This window comes from Cuculus canorus, chromosome Z (genome assembly GCF_017976375.1).
Source record: "Cuculus canorus isolate bCucCan1 chromosome Z, bCucCan1.pri, whole genome shotgun sequence".
Lineage (NCBI taxonomy): Eukaryota > Metazoa > Chordata > Aves > Cuculiformes > Cuculidae > Cuculus > Cuculus canorus.
Genome location: NC_071441.1, coordinates 47,235,932 through 47,259,864, shown reverse-complemented (window position 1 = coordinate 47,259,864; position 23,933 = coordinate 47,235,932). Strand labels below are relative to the sequence as shown.

At 39.8% G+C, this 23,933-nt stretch overlaps 1 protein-coding gene across 1 annotated transcript in view; it reads right to left on the bottom strand.

Annotated features, from left to right (window-relative positions):
- The window catches only part of SUSD1 (sushi domain containing 1), a 49,022-nt gene extending 33,672 nt beyond the window's left edge, over positions 1-15,350 (bottom strand). The window contains 7 exon segments of the mRNA XM_054054978.1: positions 3,772-3,951; positions 5,782-5,961; positions 8,771-8,947; positions 10,197-10,349; positions 11,394-11,549; positions 12,770-12,901; positions 15,137-15,350. Of these exon segments, the coding sequence (XP_053910953.1) occupies positions 3,772-3,951; positions 5,782-5,961; positions 8,771-8,947; positions 10,197-10,349; positions 11,394-11,549; positions 12,770-12,901; positions 15,137-15,227 (1,069 nt within the window). The 5' untranslated portion in view covers positions 15,228-15,350.
- Positions 15,351-23,933: the final 8,583 nt, after the last annotated feature.

Genomic DNA, 23,933 nt, shown 5'->3' with positions numbered 1-23,933 from the left:
GGCTCTCAGAACCGACCAGTAACATTTCTGTGCTGTCATACTCAGCATTGAAAGGACACAGAAGTCAGTATTTCCTTTTTACAACAGCTATTTCCCACTGTCTGAATTTTGGAATGTTTGACCAGTAATGTGCATTATCTTTCCATGAAGGTCAGATTCACTCCCTCCTCCTGCTGTTTTACATACCCATGGACTTTTCCCACCCACATGCAGCAGCTGCTTCTCTTGCAAAGATAATATTTCACTTAACAGATAAAAACCCACTTTAATAAATGCATTTCCAATAATACAGTGAATAGAGGTACCCAAAATGTATTCAAATACTGAGATGTTACTCTTTAATGCAGATGTATTTTCTTGTCTGTGTGTTAAAAAAAAGGGAATTGGACAAACTGTTTGTCTTTCTTAAGATAAGATATTATTGCTACCCACACCAATAAATGCTAAACACACTGAATACTAAAAATCTCCAAGGAAAGCAGGTATAAAGGAGAGGTTTTCTAAAGAAGGCATTTTCTAGGACCAAAATAATGAGCAGCAGCCAACCTAGCCTATGTACTTATAGCAGCGACTAGAGTCAATTGTTACAGAAAGGATTAGATCACGTATTGTGAAAAAGCTCTCCACCACAAGGACTCTCTCTAGGATGTGGGACTGGGAAACTGGAAAAAGCTTGATGGATACAGTAGAAGGGAGGACTGTGCAAACAGGATGAAGACCACTCTAGTAGGTAGAGGTAATATTCCTCTCCAAAATATCCCTAACAACTGTCCGAAGAACATAGAAAACTGCATCAGACATTGTCCCTTTTATGCATTGACACTTTCACATCTGCGAAGAAGACAGGAAAAAGTGCCAAAAGAGGTTTTAGAGCTGCACACACTATTAAGAGCGAAGCAATCCCATAAGCACCCTATTCATCATAATTCAGCTTAACTTTCTCTGGACACACAAGAAGGAAGTTCTCAAAGGTTAAGCTCTGTGCATGTGTGTGTGTGCATGTGTTTTTGTGCATGCACATACACAATCTACACATATTACAAGGCAAAAAGAACAAAAAGAATTTACTTTAACATCTATGTTAGCTTTTCAGGACATTGTTTCATCAAACATTTGATTCCAAACTCAATGATAGGCAGAACTGATTAATCTACACATTTTCATTTCAGACCTCCTTGACCTCCTCTTCCTGCCCTTCTCAGTGTGGTAGTCTTCATGGATTTGGAAACAGCTTATGATATATATTATAGATTATGCCATTTGCAAGTACAGATTTAGGAGCAAGCATCTCATAGAACCAATGCACAAAGCACCTTTTTTTCTGGCCTTCTTACAGCCACGATGAAAATCCCTCTTACCTGTGGACTTTACTCGAAAAGAAAGACGTGTGGGAAGTCTTCATTTTTTATACTTTTCCCTTTAATAAAATATTCAACTGTAAGTCTTATGTTACCTTATGTCCCATTTTGAGCCCACACATAGAACAACCGCTCTTGTTAAGACAAATATTACTACCGAAAAAGCTCAGGTTAATAATTTCTCTTCTGAAACTCACAAGGGAAGAACCAAGCGTCTTGTTGCAAACTATCCCACCACTGCATGCTACAGTGCTTTAGAGCCAAACAGCTTCACTGAAATATTGTTCCTTCAAGGGTATCTTGTTTTCACTCTTCCCAGATATACCATGAAATCCCACCAGAGCTCAACGCACTGTATGTCTGACATAAGAGTACACCATTTCTGCAATGAAAATCTGTGAACCCATGCATTCCTGCTCTGCAGAGGCAAAAGAAATTCATTCAGGACAAGCTGTCCTGGACATCCAGACTCACACACTGAGCATACTGGACAGCACGTATTTAATTGCTCGTATATTCTCCTGGGTTTAAGTATATAAAACAAGGGTTGGAAAAGGAAGACTGTAATCCAGCTGACTACTGCCAGGCTCCACTGCTAATGGTTCAATAGAATCAACATCTCTTGGTAAAAAATAATTCTGTTAAACCATTTTTTTAATATCTAAACCAGCTACTATTAAAGGTACTAATATACACACACACACATATTTACTATATATTCCAACAGACAATACAAATAAAGGGCATCCCACAGCAATCACTGTCAAAAAAACGAAGAAGTGATTATTTGCCAAAGGAAATATACTCAGGCTAAATTCTTAACTTCCTTACTTCAAATGAGGTTTTTCAGGCAGTAGAAACACACAAATGGCTTTCCAACTTCTATCACAAGTTATTTTGGCCTGGTACATAATTTGCTCTCATTTTAATGGGAATTACTGATTAATTACACACTCTTAAGATCATACACACCTGAAAGGCACCATTACTGAAAAAGAAATTTCATTACATTTCAAAGTCATTTGGTAACTCTACTAAAGTGTGAAAAATGTAGAAGTTAAGAAGCTGAAGACGTTTGTACTAATTTCTTAACGATGACTTTTTTTTTTTTCCTCAAAGGGATCTGGACTAGTTAGGCGATTTTTAAATGTTTTTTTCCCATTCTACTTGACCATAACTCTAAGTTTTTGGGTCCTCTGATCCAACAACTAGAGCTGGAGCCTACATTTTTGCCTGCAGCAAAGCTCTTGCTAAAGTCCACAGTAATCCTGTAAGTGCAGCCTGCAGGTTCAGGCTCTTCAAAGCTTCAGAGTGCTCATCAAAATTCTCAGCATTGCAAAGATTGACACACCTGATTCACTTAGCCATTCTAGACAATTCTTGCTTCAAAAGCAATTTGGAAAGTACAGCTATGTAAATTACCTCAAGGAAAGAGGAATCATGACTTCTAAGAACAGCAGTTCTGTTTTCACTAGGGCAATATAAAAGCTGAAAGAATGCTTTCCTACACACTCATTTTATTTGATGCCACATATTTTATATTCACAGTGAATGCTCAAGACACTAAGGAAGAGATCAAGAGGCAACTCTGTGTGTGAAGGCTTGGTCTGTGAAGTGGTAGCAGTCAAAGACACATTTCCAGTCCTTTTGGAAGTACAGGACCATTACCATTTGCAAAAGACAGCACTGCTACTTAAGAATAAGAGATGGACAGTCATAGAGCTCTCTTGTGACATCTCTTTCTAAGGACACAGAAGAACACTGAGGAGCATAAAAGCCATAGTCCAAAACATCTGCTATTTTGTTGGGGGGTTTAGCCATTATTAAAATGTCAGTCCAAGCCCACAGTACAACAACAACTTCATGTAAAGATCTCCCTTCTCAGGACTCAATTTTTATAAGAAAAACATTCTGGATTGAAATTCAGACAACTAGATCTAAGCCTGAAAAGGCAAACATGAACAGAGTTTACTTTGGACACTATGAGAGAATAAGAAAAGACAAAAAGGAGTCTTGAATGTTGTTGCTCCTGCCTTCATCACAGTGCACTTTACAGTATTATGCCCACTATAAAATGTCATTAAATGCCTTCTGCTCATCCAGTGATGTTCTACTGTCTTTTAAAGCTAAAGTTTCTTAGGGCAGCAATATAACTCCAGTTGCATTAGTCTCTTTCCGTTTGAAATAAGAAGTGAAACAGCTACAGAAAGGTCTGTGATACCCACTAGAAACTGTTCCATGGTTAACACTCTCCTCGTGACCTATTTATCCAAAAGTACCCCCATATTCCCTATATGGCAAAACAGAAAGGGATTTCTTGCCTTCATCCTTCCCCTTGTTACTACATTCTGAAAAATAATGAGAAATTACTTAAACCGCACAGCCCACAGCAACTTCTTATATTAATATTTACCTTTGCATATGTACGTAATGTTCTCCCATGACTGATGTATTGTGCATTCTGAAAAATTCTTTTCTCCATTAAAATAATACCCTTCTTTACACTGATAATACACTCTGCTCTGTAGAGTGGTAGTGTTGTCCCAGATCATTTCTGCATGAGGAATAAGCAAAGGTTTGCCACAGTCTATTTCTGAAACAGAAAAAAAATGCAAGAATAAAGCATGAAAATAAAAACAGGCATATCAAAATGTTTAAGGAAGAGAGAAGAACTCTACTAGAAAGTAACAATTCACTTTTTTAAACTTTCTAGTGATTTCTAGAAGTTATGCTAGTCATTCAGAGCCTAGAGTGTTGTGACTGGAGACTTTCTAGCCGGTGGAGCACTTATCCTTCAAGAACTGTAAAATAAAAAAATAGTCTACTGTGTAGAAACGTAGAACAAGGATCTCTAAGAAAATTTTTACAAGTGGATCCATCTTCCCACAACACTCTTTCATCCCCCACATGCTATTTATTAGTTTATTTCACTTATCATTAATAACAGTAGATCTGAAAAATGACACATGGTGCAAGGACTGACATGGAAGAACAGCACAAAGAAGGCTATGTTCCTTTGCTATGTGGATTTAATTCAAGTTTTGGGAAAAAAAAAAGAGAAGCTTCTACAGACCAGCAGAAAGAGGACTTCTTGGGGGAAAATCAATGGAAGAATATTATTTAGGGTTAAAATTCCATTTCATACCCACAATGAACATTGTACCCCTAGAAAAGATGCTGCATTGCTTCATTTGTAAGTAAACAACATAAGAATAAAAATCTTACCTTCACTAAAGCTTATATGAAGAAAACAAGTGCTTTTAAAACTGTGTAGTAAATAATCTTAAGTGATTCTGAAATTCTACTCAAAAAAGGAAAATAAAGAAGTAAAACACAAAGTGTATAGAAACATGATATGTACAACCATTAAAGGAAAAGTTAAATATAATGTATTGCAACAAGCAACACATTCACCACTATGACTAACTTCCTTTTCATATCCCAACGTGTATGAAGGTCTCTATCTACTATAAATGATCAGAAAAAGCCTTAGAATAACTAATGCACATGCAAAGAATGTGCTTAACTTATAGAAGGACAGTATGTGATGAGATACAAAAATTACTCCAGCTCTCTAGTCACAGGCATCTTGTAATCAGATTGAAAAGCAGAAATGGAGAAGTACATTTCCGTGTTACACAGTGAACCTTCAATTTAGACTGGTGACCCAGAATAAGAATATTAAAGAAGAGTCTAAAAGTAGAGAGCGGTTGTGCTTCAAATGTAACTGTATATTTGACTGCAATGAACAGAAGACTCAATCCTGCTGGATCAAGCTGAAAAAAAAATTAATCACCCAGTGAAAGGAAGAGTGAAGTTCAGTCAATTTAAAAAAAACAACTAAAGACTGCAATTACCCTGAGGTCAATGTAATTAATAATACGAATTCAGAGTAACAATACACTAGAAATTTTGTTGGGCAAAATACTTTTTTTTTTAAATGTACCTTTATGTTTCTCCTTATCAAGTAACTTTTCAGGCTCCATTATTCCAAATCATAGTAACAAAAGGGATTTATGGCTCATGTCAAGTAAAAATAACATGCCTGAGCACTCATAGTTTACAACCGAAAACTGTCCGAATACAGGAATTTTAAGGGGATGTTAACTGCTAATAGTGGTTCAATTTCTGAACAGTGGCTTCAACCACAGAGTAGACAGAAAAATGTTAGTAACTTAGGCTGAATTTCCACCTAATCCCAATGCTTGACATACATTAGGATTTTGTCCTGAGAATGTTAACTTCAAACAATTTGTTGCACTTCATTAGCAACACAGACAAAACAAACCCTGTTTAAGATAGGGGTTTTGTTTTGTAACTGAACCTCATATGCCAGCTCAAAGAGGATGTCTCTCACTGATGACTGCTACGGTGGCTGAAAAAGTATCTATGCTAAATAGATCTGAAGGAACATTTGATTTACCTTTGCACACCAAATCAGTATGATCCCACTGCCCTTTAGCACGGCAGACTGCAGTCTGATTGCCGCTTGCAATAAAGTAACCATGAACACAATGGTAAGTAACTTCACTTCCATATGTGGTGCCAGTTACAGATTCTGGATGTGCATTTAAAACAGACGGTGGATCTCCACAATCCACACCTAGGGAGACGAAGAAAGAGGAAGACAAACTTGTTAGTCAAGCAGCAGATGTAATGACCACTGCACTCCCCTGAGTATTTCATCTGTCGTTATCAACCAGACCACTTCTCCTCTGGTAATACAACCCTCCCTCATGTCTCCTGCACCACCCCACCATGACTCAAAGTGCTGTAGCCACTCCAGAGCTGCTTCCAAGTAAAATTACTTCTCCCTGTCTTAGTTTCAGTGTGGCATGATGGATCTGTGATTCCTTCCTCAGACTAGCTGACAGTATACAGAGGATGTCTTGGTCTGGGTTTTGTTTTTTTTTTTTTTAAATCTTTAAGATTCTCCTGCTTTTACAAACGTGGCAAGTGGGCAAGTGCAAGAGGAAGGCAGATAACAGAAACTGCCTTTAGGAAGTGAAATTTTAGAGAGCACACAAGGACCAGAGAAATGCAAAAATATTGAAAAGGTTACAACATACAACAAAAAAGCTTCCTGTTAAAACAAGAGTCTACAGGGTGTTTAAAACACATTGTAATAGTTGCCCTATTCACAAACGCATTGAGTGGTGACTTAGAAATGCGTAAAAGAAAGCAGTCTAGTAGCACAAAAAAGTTATTTGTTTGTAACGATGTCCATTTTCTAAGGTAAGCTACTATCTAAAAAGCTTCCATGTTAGCACGACACAGCACCTGCATTCAGCAGTTAACTACACCTCCTCACATGCATGACATCTCACACCTTCCAATTAAACCTTCTGACTTTTCATCTCAAGACAATTCTTTTATTAATATTCAAGGGAAACTATACTCTTCAAAGACACAGTACCTCCATATACTTATATTTAAATAAGAAAAGGGGGATCTACTCCACATGCAGTACCTCAATGTTAGGTCACACATCCTGCCAAGTCTGACCTTCAATGGCCAGTTTCATTATGACTGTATAAAATAAATTCCTAAATTACCATAGAAAGCAGGAAAAAAGACAAACATTGATTTTCCTGAAAAAGAAGACATGTCACCTAGCCAGGAGAAATTCTTAAAGTAAAAATAAAGACTTAACAGGGAAACTCTCAGAGTTCAAAGAATTATTTAAAAGTGCCTTTACTAACATCAAAAAACAAAAAAAAAAATCAGACTTGCTGGTTTTACAAAAAGGGAAGTCCTAACTGAAATCCAGGAAAAGAGTTTGCAATACAAAGGGGAAACAAGCGTGTCATTTCAGACTCATGGGCTGTTTCTTGGTGTTTGATGTATTTTATTTCTATTAACCACAAGAGATGTTCTCAGAAACTCCAACCTGACCTACTCTTTGATAGTAGCAATTCAAAAATTTCACATGCAAAAGAAATCACTGAAAAGTATTAATGAAAAACAAATGAACCAACATCTCACAAGGACTGCATTCCACAACCTTTCTTTAGAGACCTCTTCAGACTTCGGATACTTCATTTTTATTTTCAAATTCATTTTTTGGGAGGCAAATGTTATTTCAAGTGTTTTCTTTTCAATGCATATAATTTAGCATTGAATTGTTTATCTTTTCTTTCCTACAAATTTTCTGGTTATATTTAATGTTTCACTTTTGCCAACCACACTGATTTAGCATCCTCGTAACTTATTCACTTCCCACAGACACAGATACAAATTTTACATTTCTATCCACTTTCAAAGAAAAAAAAAACACACAAAACCACCAAAACACCTTCTTCTGAAAAAAGAAGGAAACAAAAGTGTCTCACGAGGAGCGGCTGAGGGAACTGGGGTTGTTTAGCCTTGAGAAGAGGAGGCTGAGGGGAGACCTCATTGCTCTCTATAACTACCTGAAAAGAGGTTGTAGAGAGGAGAGTGCTGGCCTCTTCTCCCAAGTGACAGGGGATAGGACAAGGGGAAATGGCCTCAAGCTGTGCTAGGGAAGAGTCAGTCTGCATATCAGGAAATAAATATTCACAGAAAGGGTCATCAGGTACTGGCAAAGGCTGCCCAGGGAGGTGGTTGAGTCTCCATCTCTGTAGGTATTTAAAAGACGAGTAGACAAGGTGCTCAGGGACATGGTTTAGTGGTTGATAGGAATGGTTGGATTCAATGATCCAAGTGTTTTTTTCCAACCTGGTGATTCTACGATTCCAAAGAAGATTAGAAACAAAAAGGGATTTTGCATTATGAGAGAAGGAGTTCTCCTGAGGGATATTTTTCGGCATGACAACACTCCTCTGTAGAACTGTTCTACACTGCTTAGCTTCTCTTAGCCAGCACTGCAAGTGTCATTTAATTAATATACAGACTTTCTAGTCGCTCAGGGGAATACAAAATCCTGCATTCATAAGCAGCAGTATTTCAACAGAACAGGCAATCAGAACACCAAAGCAAGTGGAAGTTATAAAGATACTTGCAGGAAAATTTACACTTCAGAAACATGAAAGTGTTTGCTCATGCACAAATGCTCTTAAAATTGTGAAGGCTATCCAGAGATGAAAAGTGGAACGATGCCTTCTTTTTGCATTTAGAGTCAACCTTAGTAAAAAACTTCATAAGGTGTCAGAAAAATTTTTCCTTCCATAAGAGAGGTCACTGATGCCTTTCAACTGAGTGGCCTCTCCCATGAAATGCTACAGAAATCTAATTGCATTCTAGGCCTTTGTTCACAGGGAAGACACATTGTCATTATACTAACAAGAAGCGATGACACTGTTTTATAACCTGTTTTGTTTGGGGTTTTTTTGGAACTACACATTTTTTTTTTTTTGCACAAACACACTTCCCAACACATAACCACCATCCTCTCTCTGAAGGATTCAAGAAAAACTTAAGACTCTTTTCACCTTTACAGCTTAAAGTGGCAGGTTCCCAAGTTTCATTTGCAGTGCAATATGAGAACTTTCCCATGTCACTATAAAACCCTTCTTCACATTCATAATGAACCGCACTTCCTGGTAGCAAGCTGTAGTTCCCCACAATGTAGCCATGTTCCATTTCGGGAGGTGAACCACATCCAATTTCTGCAAAGAGACCATGTTAAAAGATCTCACAGTACAAAAATCACCAGATATGACCACTTTAAGATGAGCTGAACTGGACAATCACATCACAAAACACATCTGAACCTCAGAGGTCACCAAAGGGGTAGAAGATTAGAGTTGAAGAGTCGTTCTGGTCACAGCCAGAATGGGGAGCCACTGCAATGAGACGGTCCTTTGTGTGTGCCAGTCTTGTTACAGCAAAGGCCGAACGATCTTTCAACACCGCAGGAAAATTCTAGGCCCTAATGCACAGCTTTATTTCCCTGTGCTTGGGAAAAGTGAAGCACTGCAGATAGGCTGAGATGGTTTGCCTCTCAATTCCTTTATCTCACTGAACCAGCCTGCACAGAAAAGCTACATTCCTTCAGTACAGCTGTTTAACTCTGCTCCCTCATCCAGCTCCACAAGTGACACAGTCATTACAGGCACACCACTTCACCACAGCATGTGCAGGGGGAAGTCGGTGAGATAAGCAGGGTTATCGTGGAAAAAAGAGGCTAAGCACTGCAGTTGGAAAAACTGGATGAACTACAGGCAGTGAACTTTACTGATGGTTCCTGCAATTATTCAGAAATGAGAGCTGCATGTAATTGAGGCAGTTCCTTCCAGCTGGGATGTCTGGATTCGTTACGTACTCTGATAGATTCAGCTTACTACGCTAGCATTTTGCATCTGTCAAAACCTACACTAGAGAAGCAAGGAGGAACAGTTTCAATTTATTTTTTTTTTTTTTTATGGCAAGATAAGCAGAACAGCTTATTTATGCAGGTGACACAGTATGTAATAAAGAGCTAAACTATTATATCATTATTTCTCTTGCCTAAGCTTGTTTCATTCACCTGACTTCTCTTGCCAGCTATTTATCTTCTTTTCCCTTCCCCTTCATGCAGTGTGACTATGTAAGCAAATGGATTATACCACACTTCCTCCCTATTCAGGAATTTACTACATTACCTTCATGGTATTAGTAAGCTTCTCTGACCCTGCACATTCTGAATCACTGCGGAGAGCCTGTAGAAATCACCATAACCCAGTGTCAATCCTACCATGCAGACATCAGTGCAGCAAACTGAATCCAAGAAGAAAAAAAAAAATATACAGCAGGCAAAGTCCACAGAGAAGGTGCCTGCCCTGGAGATTTAAAAGCACAAATCCACAGCAGGTACCACTATATCATGTAAGATCTGATTTTATGCATTAGCAAAAAGATGCATCCAAAGATTCTCACCTTTGCATGAAACTGTGTTCCCATCTGGATTAAAAGAAAGCTCTCCAGTTTCTAATTTATAACCATCATTGCAGTAACACTTGTAGCTTCCTTCAGTATTCACGCATCTTGCATTGTGACCACATAGCCCAGACTGCTCACATTCATCTATATCTACAAAGTCAGAGAAAAACATATGAGCTTTGTAATAGGTTGAGGTTATTTTAATTGATTCATTTAGGACCCAAGATTAAAATAAATATAGCATTCCATTAAGGGAAACAAAGGAGCTTATCTTTGCCTGGTGTTCAAGCAGGAAGGAGGAGACTCAATTTTGTAGATATCTTTTAAATTGTTTCTGTTTTACCTGGCAAACAGTTTCCAACGTTATCTCCTGCTACAACAATCCAAGAAAAATCTCATATCTGCAAATATCTTAATCACAGAATCACAGAATGCCCTGAGTTGGAAGGATCATCGAGTCCAACTCCTGTCCCTGCACAGGACAACACCAACATTCACACCGTTGAGTCCGAGGGTGCTGGCCAAATGCCTCTGGAATACTGTCAGGGTCCATGCAAGGACTACTTCCCTGGGGAGCTGTTCCAGTGCTCCACCACCCTCTGGGGGAAGGTCCAGCCCAAACCTCCCCTGGCACATCATCTTGCCGTTCTCTCAAGTCCCATCACTGGTCACCAGAAAGAAGAGCTCACTGCCCACTCCTTCTCCCCACCTCACAAGGAAGCTGCAGAGCATGATGAGCCCCTGCCCCCCAACCCTCCACTCCAGAGTGAACAGGCCAAGTGACCCCAGCCTCTCCTCATATGGCTTCCTCTCTAAACCCTTTTCTAAGCAGCTTTTACTCTAGTTACAACAGTTCATTACTGTCATGAGGAACTGGCTAATATTCTACACTAAACACAACTATGACATTTAGAGCGAAAGATAAGTATCATCTTATTTTCTTTAACTAGCTTTTTCAGGGAAGATTATTGCTTGAGTGTTACTAAGAAGAAATTATTTGTAACAGAGCACAGAATGCAAAATGGAACTAATTCATAGCTGTTAAAACCCAGATGTCAAATAACCGTGTACATCCACAGCAGAAGCTGCTCTGATAGAGTCACAAAGTTCTAAAGTGACAAGAAAAAAACAGAGGTGTGCAGTAGAAAATTAAGTTCTGGATTCCTCGTCCTAAAGATTCTTCGTGATATCTACCTGTACAGTTTGTGCCATCATTGGGAATAAATGTCTTGTTGTTGTTGGAGGCTCGGAATCCATCAAGGCAAACACAGTAAAAACTCCCATGTGTATTATGACACAGTGTGTGATTTCCACAGATCTTGCTGGCTCCAATTTGGCATTCATCTTTATCTGTCAGCACACATCAGAGAGAGATTAAGAAAAGTGGGATAACCTTCCCTCCTCACTCATTCTTGCATAACCAGACTGCCCCTTACTCTTTTCCTAAGTTATTTGGGATGTAGACACTGCTAGTAAACCGGAATATTTAGACAAAGAGGGGCTATTGTCCTATATGAAACTGTGAATAAAGCTTCATGACACAGCCTAAATTAACCTAAGGACATTGAAACCAGAGGGCCCTGCTCTCTGCCTCTTCTCTTCCTTATGGCATTCACTGGCTGCAGCACTTGATAGGAACTTGTGCTGATCTTACCCAATTCACTCAACTGACAGAGAATTAACATGGCAAAACATGCAGCTCGTCTTCTCCCACAAAAGTGAGATAACTGTGCAGAGCCCAGCACATGCCAGTGCTTGTGAAGGAGGGGTAAGAGATGGGAGTGGAAGAAATCAGAGGTGGAGAACCTTCCCTTTTAAGCAGTGATAAGCTCTTACATACACCCAGATGCAGCATTTGATATTATCCTTTGATTTATGTACTGATTTGTCATGTATGAGATAGTATTAAAAGGACACTATCAGCTATAGGTATAAAACAATGTCAATCAGCACTTTTCATGTAACAGATGTTTGCGCTTAAGAGATCTGTGTATATACACACACTGCTCTTAAGAACAGGCCTTCAAATTAGGAAATCAATTTTTAGCCTCCAGTAATCCGAGATAACTGGGAAAATCAGTAAAAAAAGTGCTAATTTTAATTTTCAGTTTCATTGCCTAGTTTTCACTTCAAAGGTGTATAGGTTGAAAAGAATAATGAAGTGAAGCCCACCATATTTAATTTTTTAATGAAGCTAAGATAAAAATATTAAATAAACAACTTCAATACATTTTAATTTAGAAGTAAATCTTTTATAAATCCCTATACTTTCTAAGAAAAAATCAATTTTAAACCTTCATTAAATAGCAGAAACTGAATAAATTAGTTAAACAACTAAGTACAAAACAAGATTTGAATCACATAAAAGTGGAGTACAGCTCATGGCTAGCTATTAAAAGAAAAAGAAAAGAAAACAAAAGGGAAAACAATTCACACATAGTCTAGGTTTTGGAAATTCTACCAGGAAATGACAAAGTTTTGCCATGTTTTGAAGAATTCAGCAATATTACTTGAGAAAGAATGTTTTAGGAATGTATAGTTTCTTGCCACCTTCCAAACAGGCAGCCTACCTTGGCAGTGAGTTCTTCCATTGCCTACAAACCCATAGTTACAGATGCAGACACTTTTTCCTTCAATTTGATGACACGTAGCATGAATGTGGCAAGTTGCACAGACGTCTGGAACTGATCTGTCCACAATCACTTTAAGAAGAGAAATATACAGTTACTTTTGTTGTTGTTGTTGTTGTTGTTAAAAAGGACTATAAAGATGGTCTGGTATGGGTAACTGGAAGAGAATTGAAAGCAGAGATAAAATCCAGATTAAAACACAGTGAATAAAACTCCATATCCTCCCACCTCATTTTCACACTTGCAGGAAAATCACAGTCATAGTATTCACAGACCAACGATTAAAAAAATCAACCTGAAGGATTAAACAAAATAACTACACTGAACAGTTTTTTCCATCCATCTGTTCTTTGACAACAAAACAGCTTTTCAGCAGTTTGCAAGGCTTGCAAGCCATAAACAGCTCTACCCAAAATTATTAATCTTTTTTCCATATTCATTTTCTTTCCCTTTTGTCTTGATTTCTGTTTCATCATTTATTCTATTATTTTGTTTCTATTATTTATGCATGGATATTTGGGATATTTATAGATCTATTTGAATCTTTTACCATCAACACGCATATGGTATAAACATTATTCATTAAAACAATGTTGAGAATGCTGCCAGCAGGAAAATAACTTATAGTAAAGTAATTTTAGAAAAGAATTTATATTAGAAGTAGTTTAGCAGCGCATGACACACAACCTGGTTTACTGTAATTTAATAGGGCTATAAATACATATGAAACTAGAACAAAATACGAACTAATTCCCTTATTTGTATTCATACTTTTTGTGCATTATGTGAGTTCCTCTCCAGTTTTTTGTAAGCTCTTTTTGTTATCACCACACATACACTGGCTTTTCAAATGATAAACCTCAGAATGAATGGCTCAAATGTAGGCAAAGCATGAATACGCTTACACCCTTTTTATGTTTTTGAAGAAATAACTCATCCTGCACCAGCTGACATTGTCTCATGATACTGAACACAGCAGTATGGAATTTTTTACTCTTCTAAGACAGCTAAGATCGAGGGGGATGGTGTGGTTCTCACAGAACCCAAGGCTCACTGCATATGTAGCAGCTCTGACGAAATTTTCCCTGCCTTTACATGGTGTCTAAATACACAACTGTCATTGGAAGGTGAAGGCAGCTGAACACTCAGCCAGCTGTTTTTACATGTGATATTAATCCGTGTGATAAAACCGCCCTTCCATGTGCACAGCACTCCAGTTTTACCCATGGTGCAATTCTAAGCACCTTAAGATCATGGGGAGCGTCACAGGTTCCTAACCCTAATTCTCAGGGCTGGTTATATACCAGTGCAGGCACGTGTCTTCCTAGTGAGAAAAGGATGCAAAACCTGCCAGCACACCATGATGGCCAACATAGATTTGGAATTAAAAACAGCCAAGGCAGGAAAGTTCTCGTGATGTCTTGATCTTCTGATAAGACTTGGCAGTGTTCCCCTCAGATTGCTGCTCTGAGAGATAAAAACCAGTTTTCTTTCCTCCTTTACTACCACAGATGGAACTCTGGCACTCACTTCTCCCCAGCAATGCAGCGTTTCTTCCTGTGGCACCCAGTCCTCTCACAGCCTGGGTCCCAAAAATATCAACATAGAGGTGGCACCTTATCCACATAATATCAAACCAGAGGTGCGCATCAGACCCAACACCAACCCAGTGGTGCCACCTACTCCCAATGACATCAACACAGAGGCGCCATCTGCTCCCAGCATCAACACAGAGGTGCTGCTCAAACCCAACATCATCCCAGAGGTGTCACCTAGTCACAACGACATCAACCCAGAGGTGTCACCTGGTCCAAATAACATCAGCCCAGAGGTGCTGCTCAGACCCCACACCAACCCAGAGGTGCCACCTAGTCCAAATAACTTCAACACAGAGGTGCCACCTGCTCCCAACATCAACCCAGAAGTGCTGCTCAGAGCCAACATCAGCCCAGAGGTGCCCCCAGGTCCCAGTAACCATCTCAGAGGTGCTGCTCAGCCCCACCACCAGCAGAGGTGCCCCGGGTCCTAATAACCGTCCCAGAGGTGCTGCTCAGCCCCACCATCAACCCAGAGGTGCCCCTAGGTCCCAATACCCAACCTGGAGGTGCCCCCAGGTCCCTATGACACCACCCCGGAGGTGCTGCTCAGCCCCACCATCCCGGAGGTGCCCCCGGCCCCAGTGCCCACTCCAGGGGTGCCCCCAGGTCCCTATGACAGCACCCCTGAGCCGCTGCTCGGCCCCACCAGCCCCGAGGCGCTCTGCCCGCGCTGCCCGCGGGGTGGCGGCGGGGCAGACTCCGCACTTACCCCGGCTCCCCGCTCTCGGGAGCAGCCCCAGCAGCCCCAGCAGCCCCAGCAGCAGCGTCCCCAGCCCCCGGCCGACGCCCGGGCTGCCCATGTCCCCGCCGCCGCCTCCGCATCCTCCCCGGGACGGAGCCCCGCGCCCGCCCCGCCAGCGCAGCCCTTATCGCCGCCGCCCGGGGCCCCGCAGCAAGGCCCCTTTCCTCCCCGGGACGAACAGCCCGAGCCCGCAAAAACCTCTCTTTTCTTCCTTCCCCCCAGCTCCGTTCCCAGGCACAAGCCTTTTCCTGCCCCGGGACACCGCCTCTGCCCGGCCGGGCGAGTGGCAGTGCTGATAAGGGCTGCTGCGCCCTTGTAGCGCCCGGGGGGGAGAGGGACGGGGCGAAGGGTTATTTGTGATCCCTGGGAAAGGGGCAGTGCGAGTGGGGAAGTAACACCTGTTCCTAGGGGGCAGCTGTGCTGCTCCGTGCCTGCCCACAGCGGGGTCCTCCTGCCCCAGGGGCAAGCGGGGCCAAGAGGCACCTCCAGCTTGACGTTGGGACTGAGCAGAACCTCTGGGTTGGTGTTGAGTCTGAGCAGCACCTCTGGTTTGATCTTTGGTCTGAGCAGCACTGCTGGTTTGATGTTGAGCCTGAGAAGCACCTCTGAGTTGATGCTGGGAACAGGTGGCACCTCTGGGTTGATGCTAGGTCTGATCTGCACCTCTGGATTGGTGTTATTGGGATCAGGTGGCACCTCTGTTTTGAGGTTGAGTCTGAGCAGCACGTCCGGGTTGAGGTTGTTGGGACTGGGTGGCACCTCCGTTTTGATGTCTGTTTGGTCTGTGCAGCACCTCTGTTTTGATGTGGGTTTGGGCAGTGTGTCTGGATTGATGCTGGGAACAGGTCGCACCTTTGGGTTGATGTTGTTGGGAGCAGGTAACACTTCTGGGTCTATGCTGGGTCTGATCCACACCTCTGGGTTGTTGTTGGGTTTGAGTAGCAGCTTTGAGCTGATGTTGTTGGGACCAAGTGGCACCTCCTTGTTGATGTTGTTGAGGAAAAGTGGCCACCTGCAGGTCCTCAGGCACACTGGGGCAATGCTACAGCCCGGCGTCTGAAAGGGGTCTATGTTCCATTACTTGCTAGAGGGACCTGTCTCTAAGCTTGCCTGAAGTTGGCACATCAGTTCTACAACTCTATGAATATTGTGTAACTGTACATCACCGGCAACATTTTCTCTTTGTAGACCTTTGCAACAGTACAGGTGAATCCCAAAAGTTTGGTTTTAATCCGTACCGGATGCATCATCTGAAGAGCTTTTTTGCTGTAGAAGAGTGGTAACCCTACTTAAACTCATGGTCTTCTTTTAGGTCTATGAGCCTGAATTTTAGAAAGCTGCATAAACTTGTATTTTTCTACAAATGCATTTGCCCAGTTATCGGAACTATGATAGAGGAGTGCTAAGGGGATGAAAGGGGGAAGCCTGACACAAAGGTAGATTTAGGCATCTTGGATGTGCTCTAATGAGCTTTCTGAAGAGGTTTTGCTCATATGCTATATTGGCTTTATGTCATTGCCCTTAAATGCTAACACAGTCAAATCCTCCATGTAAGTGACATAACCTGATAATTTACTACTGTTTGCTGTGCTACAATAACAAAGACCAAACAATCTGTGTCTGTTTTCAATGAAATCAAGATCCAGTTTCATAAAAATATCATTCAGCTTTATTGATACACTTTTATTTATGCAAGTTGGCCTGTTACAGTGGTTTTGAGTTACTGTTCGGCCTCCTTAACCATGTATACATTTTTAATCAGCTTCTGTTACCTTTATTTAGCTCTACCAGGACACAAAATGACCCAGTCCTCCAGCAGTGGCCAGCAGTTACATCACAGGCAGCCCTGCTTTTGGACTGGCACCCTGCAGATTTCAGTACTGCATATTTCCATCTTAAATTACTGAAATTTGAAGCCTGGATTCTGTATGGTGACAAGTAGTTTATCATTCAAAAAAAAAAAAATGTTTCAGAGAGGAATTGTTCTGCACAACATATTAAAAGTTTTTTTGGAAATTACTTTTTTTTTCAGCAGCCCACCGAGTTGCAAGCCTACTAATCACTGCAATTTCTACTGTTCCTTTCATTAAAAGTAGTGGGAGCCATTATTTGCAGTTATAAACACTCCACACAGCTAACAGGAAAATGCTTTTGGTAGCAAGCCTGAAGAAATTTGAGTATAACATTATTTTTATAAAGAGAACAAGTTAAAAAAATGTAATATAAACATTCTTTAAAGAAAGTAACAAGGAGGTGTATAAGTTGAAGAAAATACAGGACCTAGACTGGAACAAACCTCCTTGTTTCAGCCCAGACTAGAATGTCTCAAACAGCAAATTAGTTGCTCTTAAAGACATACTTTGGTGTCAAATAATTACATTATACATAAAGGATACATTAAATTACACACACGTTGCATGTATATCTGAATTCGTAGCATAATCATCTGAATTAAGTATCAAAATGATGTTGAGAGGTCATCTATACTGTTTTTCTGCTCTATGACAACATCAAGTCTACATAATTAATTCCTGATGTACTTGTCTAACCTGCTCTTTGTAGTGACAGTGATGTAGAATTCACAGGATTCCCAAGCAGTCTGTTCCAATACTTCACTGTCTTTGTGATTTGAAAATAGTAATCTAAGGTTCAACCTAACTTTTAGTTAAACCATTAATTGTTTGTTCAGCTTACAACAGGCTCCCAACGGCCTTCATGGTCTAGACTAAGGTTTGAATCAGCTGCTAAAACGAGTCACAGATTACTTCTGCTCTGAGGTCACGCGCCCAAGTTCTGACCAAATTTATTTAGAAAGACGATTACAGGTTCAGGAGGGTTAGACAGATCAGTGTCTCAACACGCTGATCCTTACAGAGTAGGCAAGTATATCTTTAATCCAAAAATATGTCTAATGAAAATACAGGATAATATTCACATACATTTTCTGTTCTGGATAGGATAAGGCTTTTAGTCTTTTCACTATCAAACTTAAATGACCTAGTTTGTAATTACAATGTTTCCTTTGTCCCCAACAGCATTAAATGTCACTACCCAAAAGGGATCTGTACCACTATTTGCTTCCATTTCTCTTCTTTCTGATAACAAAACGGTTGTGATGTTCAAAGTAATTTAATTCAACCAGTGACACTAGGAAGTTTCCTGTGCAGTTTTTCCTTGCAGCTGTCTAAATGGAAGTAATTGAAAATCAGAAAGGCAAGCAGAACTAAACATCTCCTCAGCCATCTGTATTTGTTTTGTTATCCTTTGCAGACAGTGAATGTCACTGTGTCATCTAAATCACATTATTTTTGTAAGGATCTTTGGCATAGATTATGCTACTTATTCGGGCATATGGAGACAAAATATTTGATACCAATAGCTCTTTCAGCAAACAGAATTTTAAAAACACAGCAAACATCTTCAGTCAGACTGAATAAATGTAATTCACCCTTGTTAACAGACCATTCAGCTATTCATAATGTAGTTGCACTCTCAAACAGTTTGCTATCAAGCACTTCTTTCCAGCTGGCAATGAAAAGAGTGACTGAAACTTGATGGCAAGTTCCTTCCATCTGAATCCTGCCTCTCTTGTCTATTTAAAATGAATCAGATTAATAACTGGTTTCTGGTTATCTACTTAATTTCCAGAATAAGCAACAGCAAATGTTAAGACAGGAATAACTGAAAAATTGGCTGACCTTCTTCAGAGACTAATGAAAATGCTTCCGTAAATATTGCACAGAAGAAAACTATTCTCTTGTAATTAATTTTGCTACAAAGGAAATATTACTACTCAAGTCATTTGCAGCATTTCTATCTGTACTCTCAGGTGCTCCTATGCCACTGCCTGAACCCCTTACTAATGCAGTCAAGATGAAAAAAATAAATGGCATTTCTGTAAAAGAATTAGAGATATACCTGAATTTGAACCTTGAATATTGAATGCTTCTATACAATTTCCTTGGAGGATAGGCCTCAGATGAAAAAGGCATCAAAGCATGCCATATACATCTCATAGCAAGAGCATGGGGGCTGATAAAGCCTGCTGACAGTTACTGCTAATCAGAAAAACAGCTTTACAGAGCAAAAGAGCTGCTATCTGTGGGTTTTAGCATAGGAGTTGGAGCACAAACTGAGCTTTGCCACAAAGTCACTGTGACTTTTGATAAGATAACCCCTTTCTACCTCTCTTGGCTTCTCCCTCCCACATAGTTGTGAAACTGGGATAATATTCCTACATAGATGTATTGAGGCAAAACACCATAAAATTAGGTCTGAGATGATGCAATGTAAACTTCTCTGGTAGAAGGTTTGACGTCACTAATATCTGCTCCAGTTTTTTTAAATCACAAGGACTTACTATCAATCAGTTTATGGGGCAGCATACTAATGTTGCTGGATCTTGGAAGGCTGCTGGCTAGTCATTGCTTCTGATTTTGTTGTGGTGTTGTATACAAGCTGTGTCATTATTTGGAGTCAGCTATGCTGACTGAAGGCAACAGTTGAGAGAGACAGAGAGTCACAAAGGGAAAGGAAAGGAAAGGAAAGGAAAGGAAAGGAAAGGAAAGGAAAGGAAAGGAAAGGAAAGGAAAGGAAAGGAAAGGAAAGGAAAGGAAAGGAAAGGAAAGGAAAGGAAAGGAAAGGAAAGGAAAGGAAAGGAAAGGAAAGGAAAGGAAAGGAAAGGAAAGGAAAGGAAAGGAAAGGAAAGGAAAGGAAAGGAAAGGAAAGGAAAGGAAAGGAAAGGAAAGGAGAGGAAAGGAAAGGAGGAAAGGAAAGGAAAGATAGCACCCTTAATATATTATAAACAAAAAATACGCATGTAATATTGTGATTTTATGAACTCCAACTAGATGAACATACATATTTTCCCTTCTGATCCTAGAATACCTGTGAATATCAGAAGAGAAAGAACTGTGCAACACACGTAATGCTTTGTTCTCTGCCAGGCTCCCCAAGCTCATCCACAGAGATACTGGCCTGCCCACTGCAGCTGCACAAAACTTAATAACAACTTATAGCTAAGACAACAATTATTGTTGGTTTCTTTGACAGATAAAGGAAGAAAACCAAATCTCACTGATTGTATTACCCTTCTCTCACTGTTAGCCTTGTAACATTTTTGGGCAAGTTAGTCTAGATGTGCTGTAATTATTAGATGGGAAATACGGTAATTTGTCAGACTATGAAAAAGAGAAATTCCATACACACATCCTATGAGAAGGGAAAATACATATATTGGCTAGAGACTATAAACCAAATAGTTCTTCTCAAGCTGTTCAGGCAGCTGGAGATTCTTTTCCCACGACTTGTTTCCCTACAGACCAACTGCATTTTGTCACCTGGTAATTTCATATTACATCAACATTTTGTTGTGGGAAAGAAGGGAAGAATCTAATAAACAAACCTTTCATAGTAAATACCTTGACCTCCACTCTCTAAGTTGCTTTGTAAGGAAATCAGCTTTCACGTGCTGTTTATCCAGTCTAAAGAAACTGTTATTTAAATTAGAAAGCACCTCAAGTTACTGTATTTTTAGACTCCAGGAACAAAAAGCCAGGAGGATGAGTTGGATTTCTGGTTCATAACATTATGCATTTGGTTTTGGCATATGAAGAGCAAGCACTTTTGTTTGGTTACAAAACCAGCATGAGCTCTGCTCTTTGGTCTTTCAAAATTCAGTGAGGTATAACTCTACTATTTCTGCATTTTGGCAATCAGAAGTGAAGGAGACCCTGGGTAATGACGTTTGTATGTTGTCACAACAGGTAATGACATTCATATGTTGTAGTAAAGACATAAGATTGACATTACTTGGGAAATAAAAGACCACCTCATCTTTTTTTTTTTTTTTGTATTAGTTTTATATTAGTTGCAAAGCTGACAGCCCTGTTCATCTTAAAATAGTTTACAATATTCCCACAAGACTCCTCAAAACTATCAGTGATGCCACTCTCCAGAAACTGATTTGCAATAAGAGACCATTTGCCACAGTAATTGAAGACTGAATTCTGTCTAGTACTGAACATTTGTTATTGCACCACAAAGATACAGCAGCTAAATGACAAAACCAAGACTGAAGGGAGACCTGAGACACTGTTTACAACTACCTGAAAGGGGGTTGTAGATAGGTGGTTGTTGGTCTCTTCTCCCAAGTGACAGGTGATAGGACAAGGGGGAATAGCCTCAAGCTGCACCAAGGGAGGTTCAGATTGGCCATTAGGAAAAAAATTTTCACCGAAAGGGTCACTGGGTACTGGCAGAGGCTGCCCAGGGAGGTGGTGGAGTCACCATCCCTGGAGGGGTTTAAAAGGCAGGTAGACCAGGTACTTAAGGATATGGTTTAGTGGCAGACAGGAATGGTTGGACTCAATGATTTCAGAGGTCTTTTCCAACCTGGAGATTCTATGAATCTATGATCTTCCTGAGGAATGCGTGGCCAACTTGCATTCTAGAATACTCCCCCAAAATTAACCTGGACAAGGCTGTGAGGATGCATATGATTTCTCAGCAACTGCTTTTTCTAGACTACTTTTCTGGCCTTGTAATTAAAATATATTTTAGAGTTGCAGAAGAAGCATTGGAATTGGTTTTGGTCATGCACAATATTTTTCTCAAAACTTTTGTGATAGTGTTACGAAGAGGGAAACTTGAGACAAATGAAACTTGTCTAAATCCACTAAATATCCACAGATTTATCTAAGCAAGAAATCAAAGTCTGTCTCACAATACACTGTCAGTTGTAATCTTTAAATCCGTAGGAAAAAAAAAAAGGCCATGCAAAACCACAACCTTTACCTAGAAAAATGTAGAGAAAACCAACAAACAGATAAAATGCTCTCTCCCTACCCCAACAAACCTTGATGTCAATAACTTATGGCTACTAGGCCTCTCTAAGGAGTAGTTAATGAACTACTTCCACACGTACCCCTCTTTTGCCTTCTTGAAGAACTTTCTATACACCAGAATAACTTGAAGTTTAAGTAATGTAAGTCTCTGGGAACTAAACGAAGATTGCCTATTTAGTCCTGCACTAGCCTGACTGTTTTTCTCTTGCTATGTACTACATCATTTCACTGTCTAATAACAATTACAGAACTTTTTATTTCATACCAACTTGAAGTAAAACTATTTCACCTGTGACATTATAGAGCTATATAAATCAAATATCCCAATTTACATCTGCTTAATAATATAACACTTTGCATTAACATAGCATTAAGATCCAGGCAAGTGATTTTACATTTCCTTCCAGTCTTTAAAACACAAAGGTTGTTTTAAAGCTAGCCTAAATGCACAGTCTCATCATCAGGAGAGTAAGTGAGTAGACAGATATATTTAAGCTTAGCAGTGTAGTTGTTTAGATTGGATCCTAGGCTTTGAAAGGCATTGTTTCTATGCAATTGATCTGCAAAGTTATCAGCAATTTTCCTGTTAGATTACATGAGACAGTAAGTGGCTGAGATATCCCAGGCAAGACAGGATGTTGTTGCTAACATCTTATGGTTGTGACAGATACTTCAGAAGTAATTTCTTCCTTTTCTATTTTCCTGCTAATAAGTAGCAATAATGACTGTGAAAATAGTTTTCAGGGGCATTGATTAAAATCTGATGCATCAAAATAAAAACTAATTAAAAAGTGTAATCTTCTCACAATATAAAGTTGGGAGAATCTAAGTCCCACAGAATAAGTAGATTGAATAACAGCTAAAGATACACAGTAATTGAACACCTTCCACAAACAAACAATTTACACAAGCAGCAGTCATAGTCCTGCAGAGAGTGCTGAATAAAGGGCTCCATGAAGAGTCCAGGAAGTTCTTTGAAAATCTTGCAAGCATCTATAGCATGTCCTGAGGATGAAATTAGCCCAGGCCATCTTGTGACAGGCAGGCTGTAACCAACAGTGCCAACCCGGAGCAGAAAGAGAGAAAAAGATATTTATGGCATAAGAAGCCTTAGCATCAAGAAGCTTGGAGTTGTGTATTGACTTTTATACCCCTGTGAATGAATTATCATTAAAGGATCTTACCTTGGGAGACACTTAAACCCAAGAACTCAAACAGCATAATACATTGTTTACTGCTGAAACAGAAGGCACACAACAATTAGGATCCGTCTCCTATCAAAATCTTTGACCAGTTCAGTATCTGATAGACCAATAAAGACTCTGAGAAAGACAGTAAGCTTGTTGAAACACATGTGGGGAATGCTTTTGACAAGATAATTAAAGCCTCAGCAAGAGAGAATTTGAAGCCATTCAGTCACACTGAGAACGTATGCACAAAAAGGAAAAGAGCAGGTAACACAACCAAACTTCATGTATGAAGGATGGCATAGAAACAACCTTCAGTTAACAGGCACAGTAGAAGAGAGTACTTCGGTAGCAAATCCTTTTCAGAAATTTACTGTGCTTTTACATAAAAAACCTGCTTCTATAGCTTTGTAAAATGAGGAACCTTCGTTACACAATTCACAAGATATTTCCAAATCTGTTGAGCAGATGAGTCAAATTCTGCATATACAGAAATGACATTTTGCTGAATGCACTGTATTGCTGCTATTATAACACATACTGCTCTAGGGGATTTTGGCCATGGGACAGAACTGGAAATAAGAGGCAAAGGAAGGAAAGAACGGATTAGAAATGCTAAGAAATCAGCCAGTGACATTGCCATATTCTTTGGTAAGAACTAAACCTGACAGTTTCAACTTTGTTAATTCTTAACTGCAAGTTTTTAATAAGAACAGAAGACAAAACCCTCCT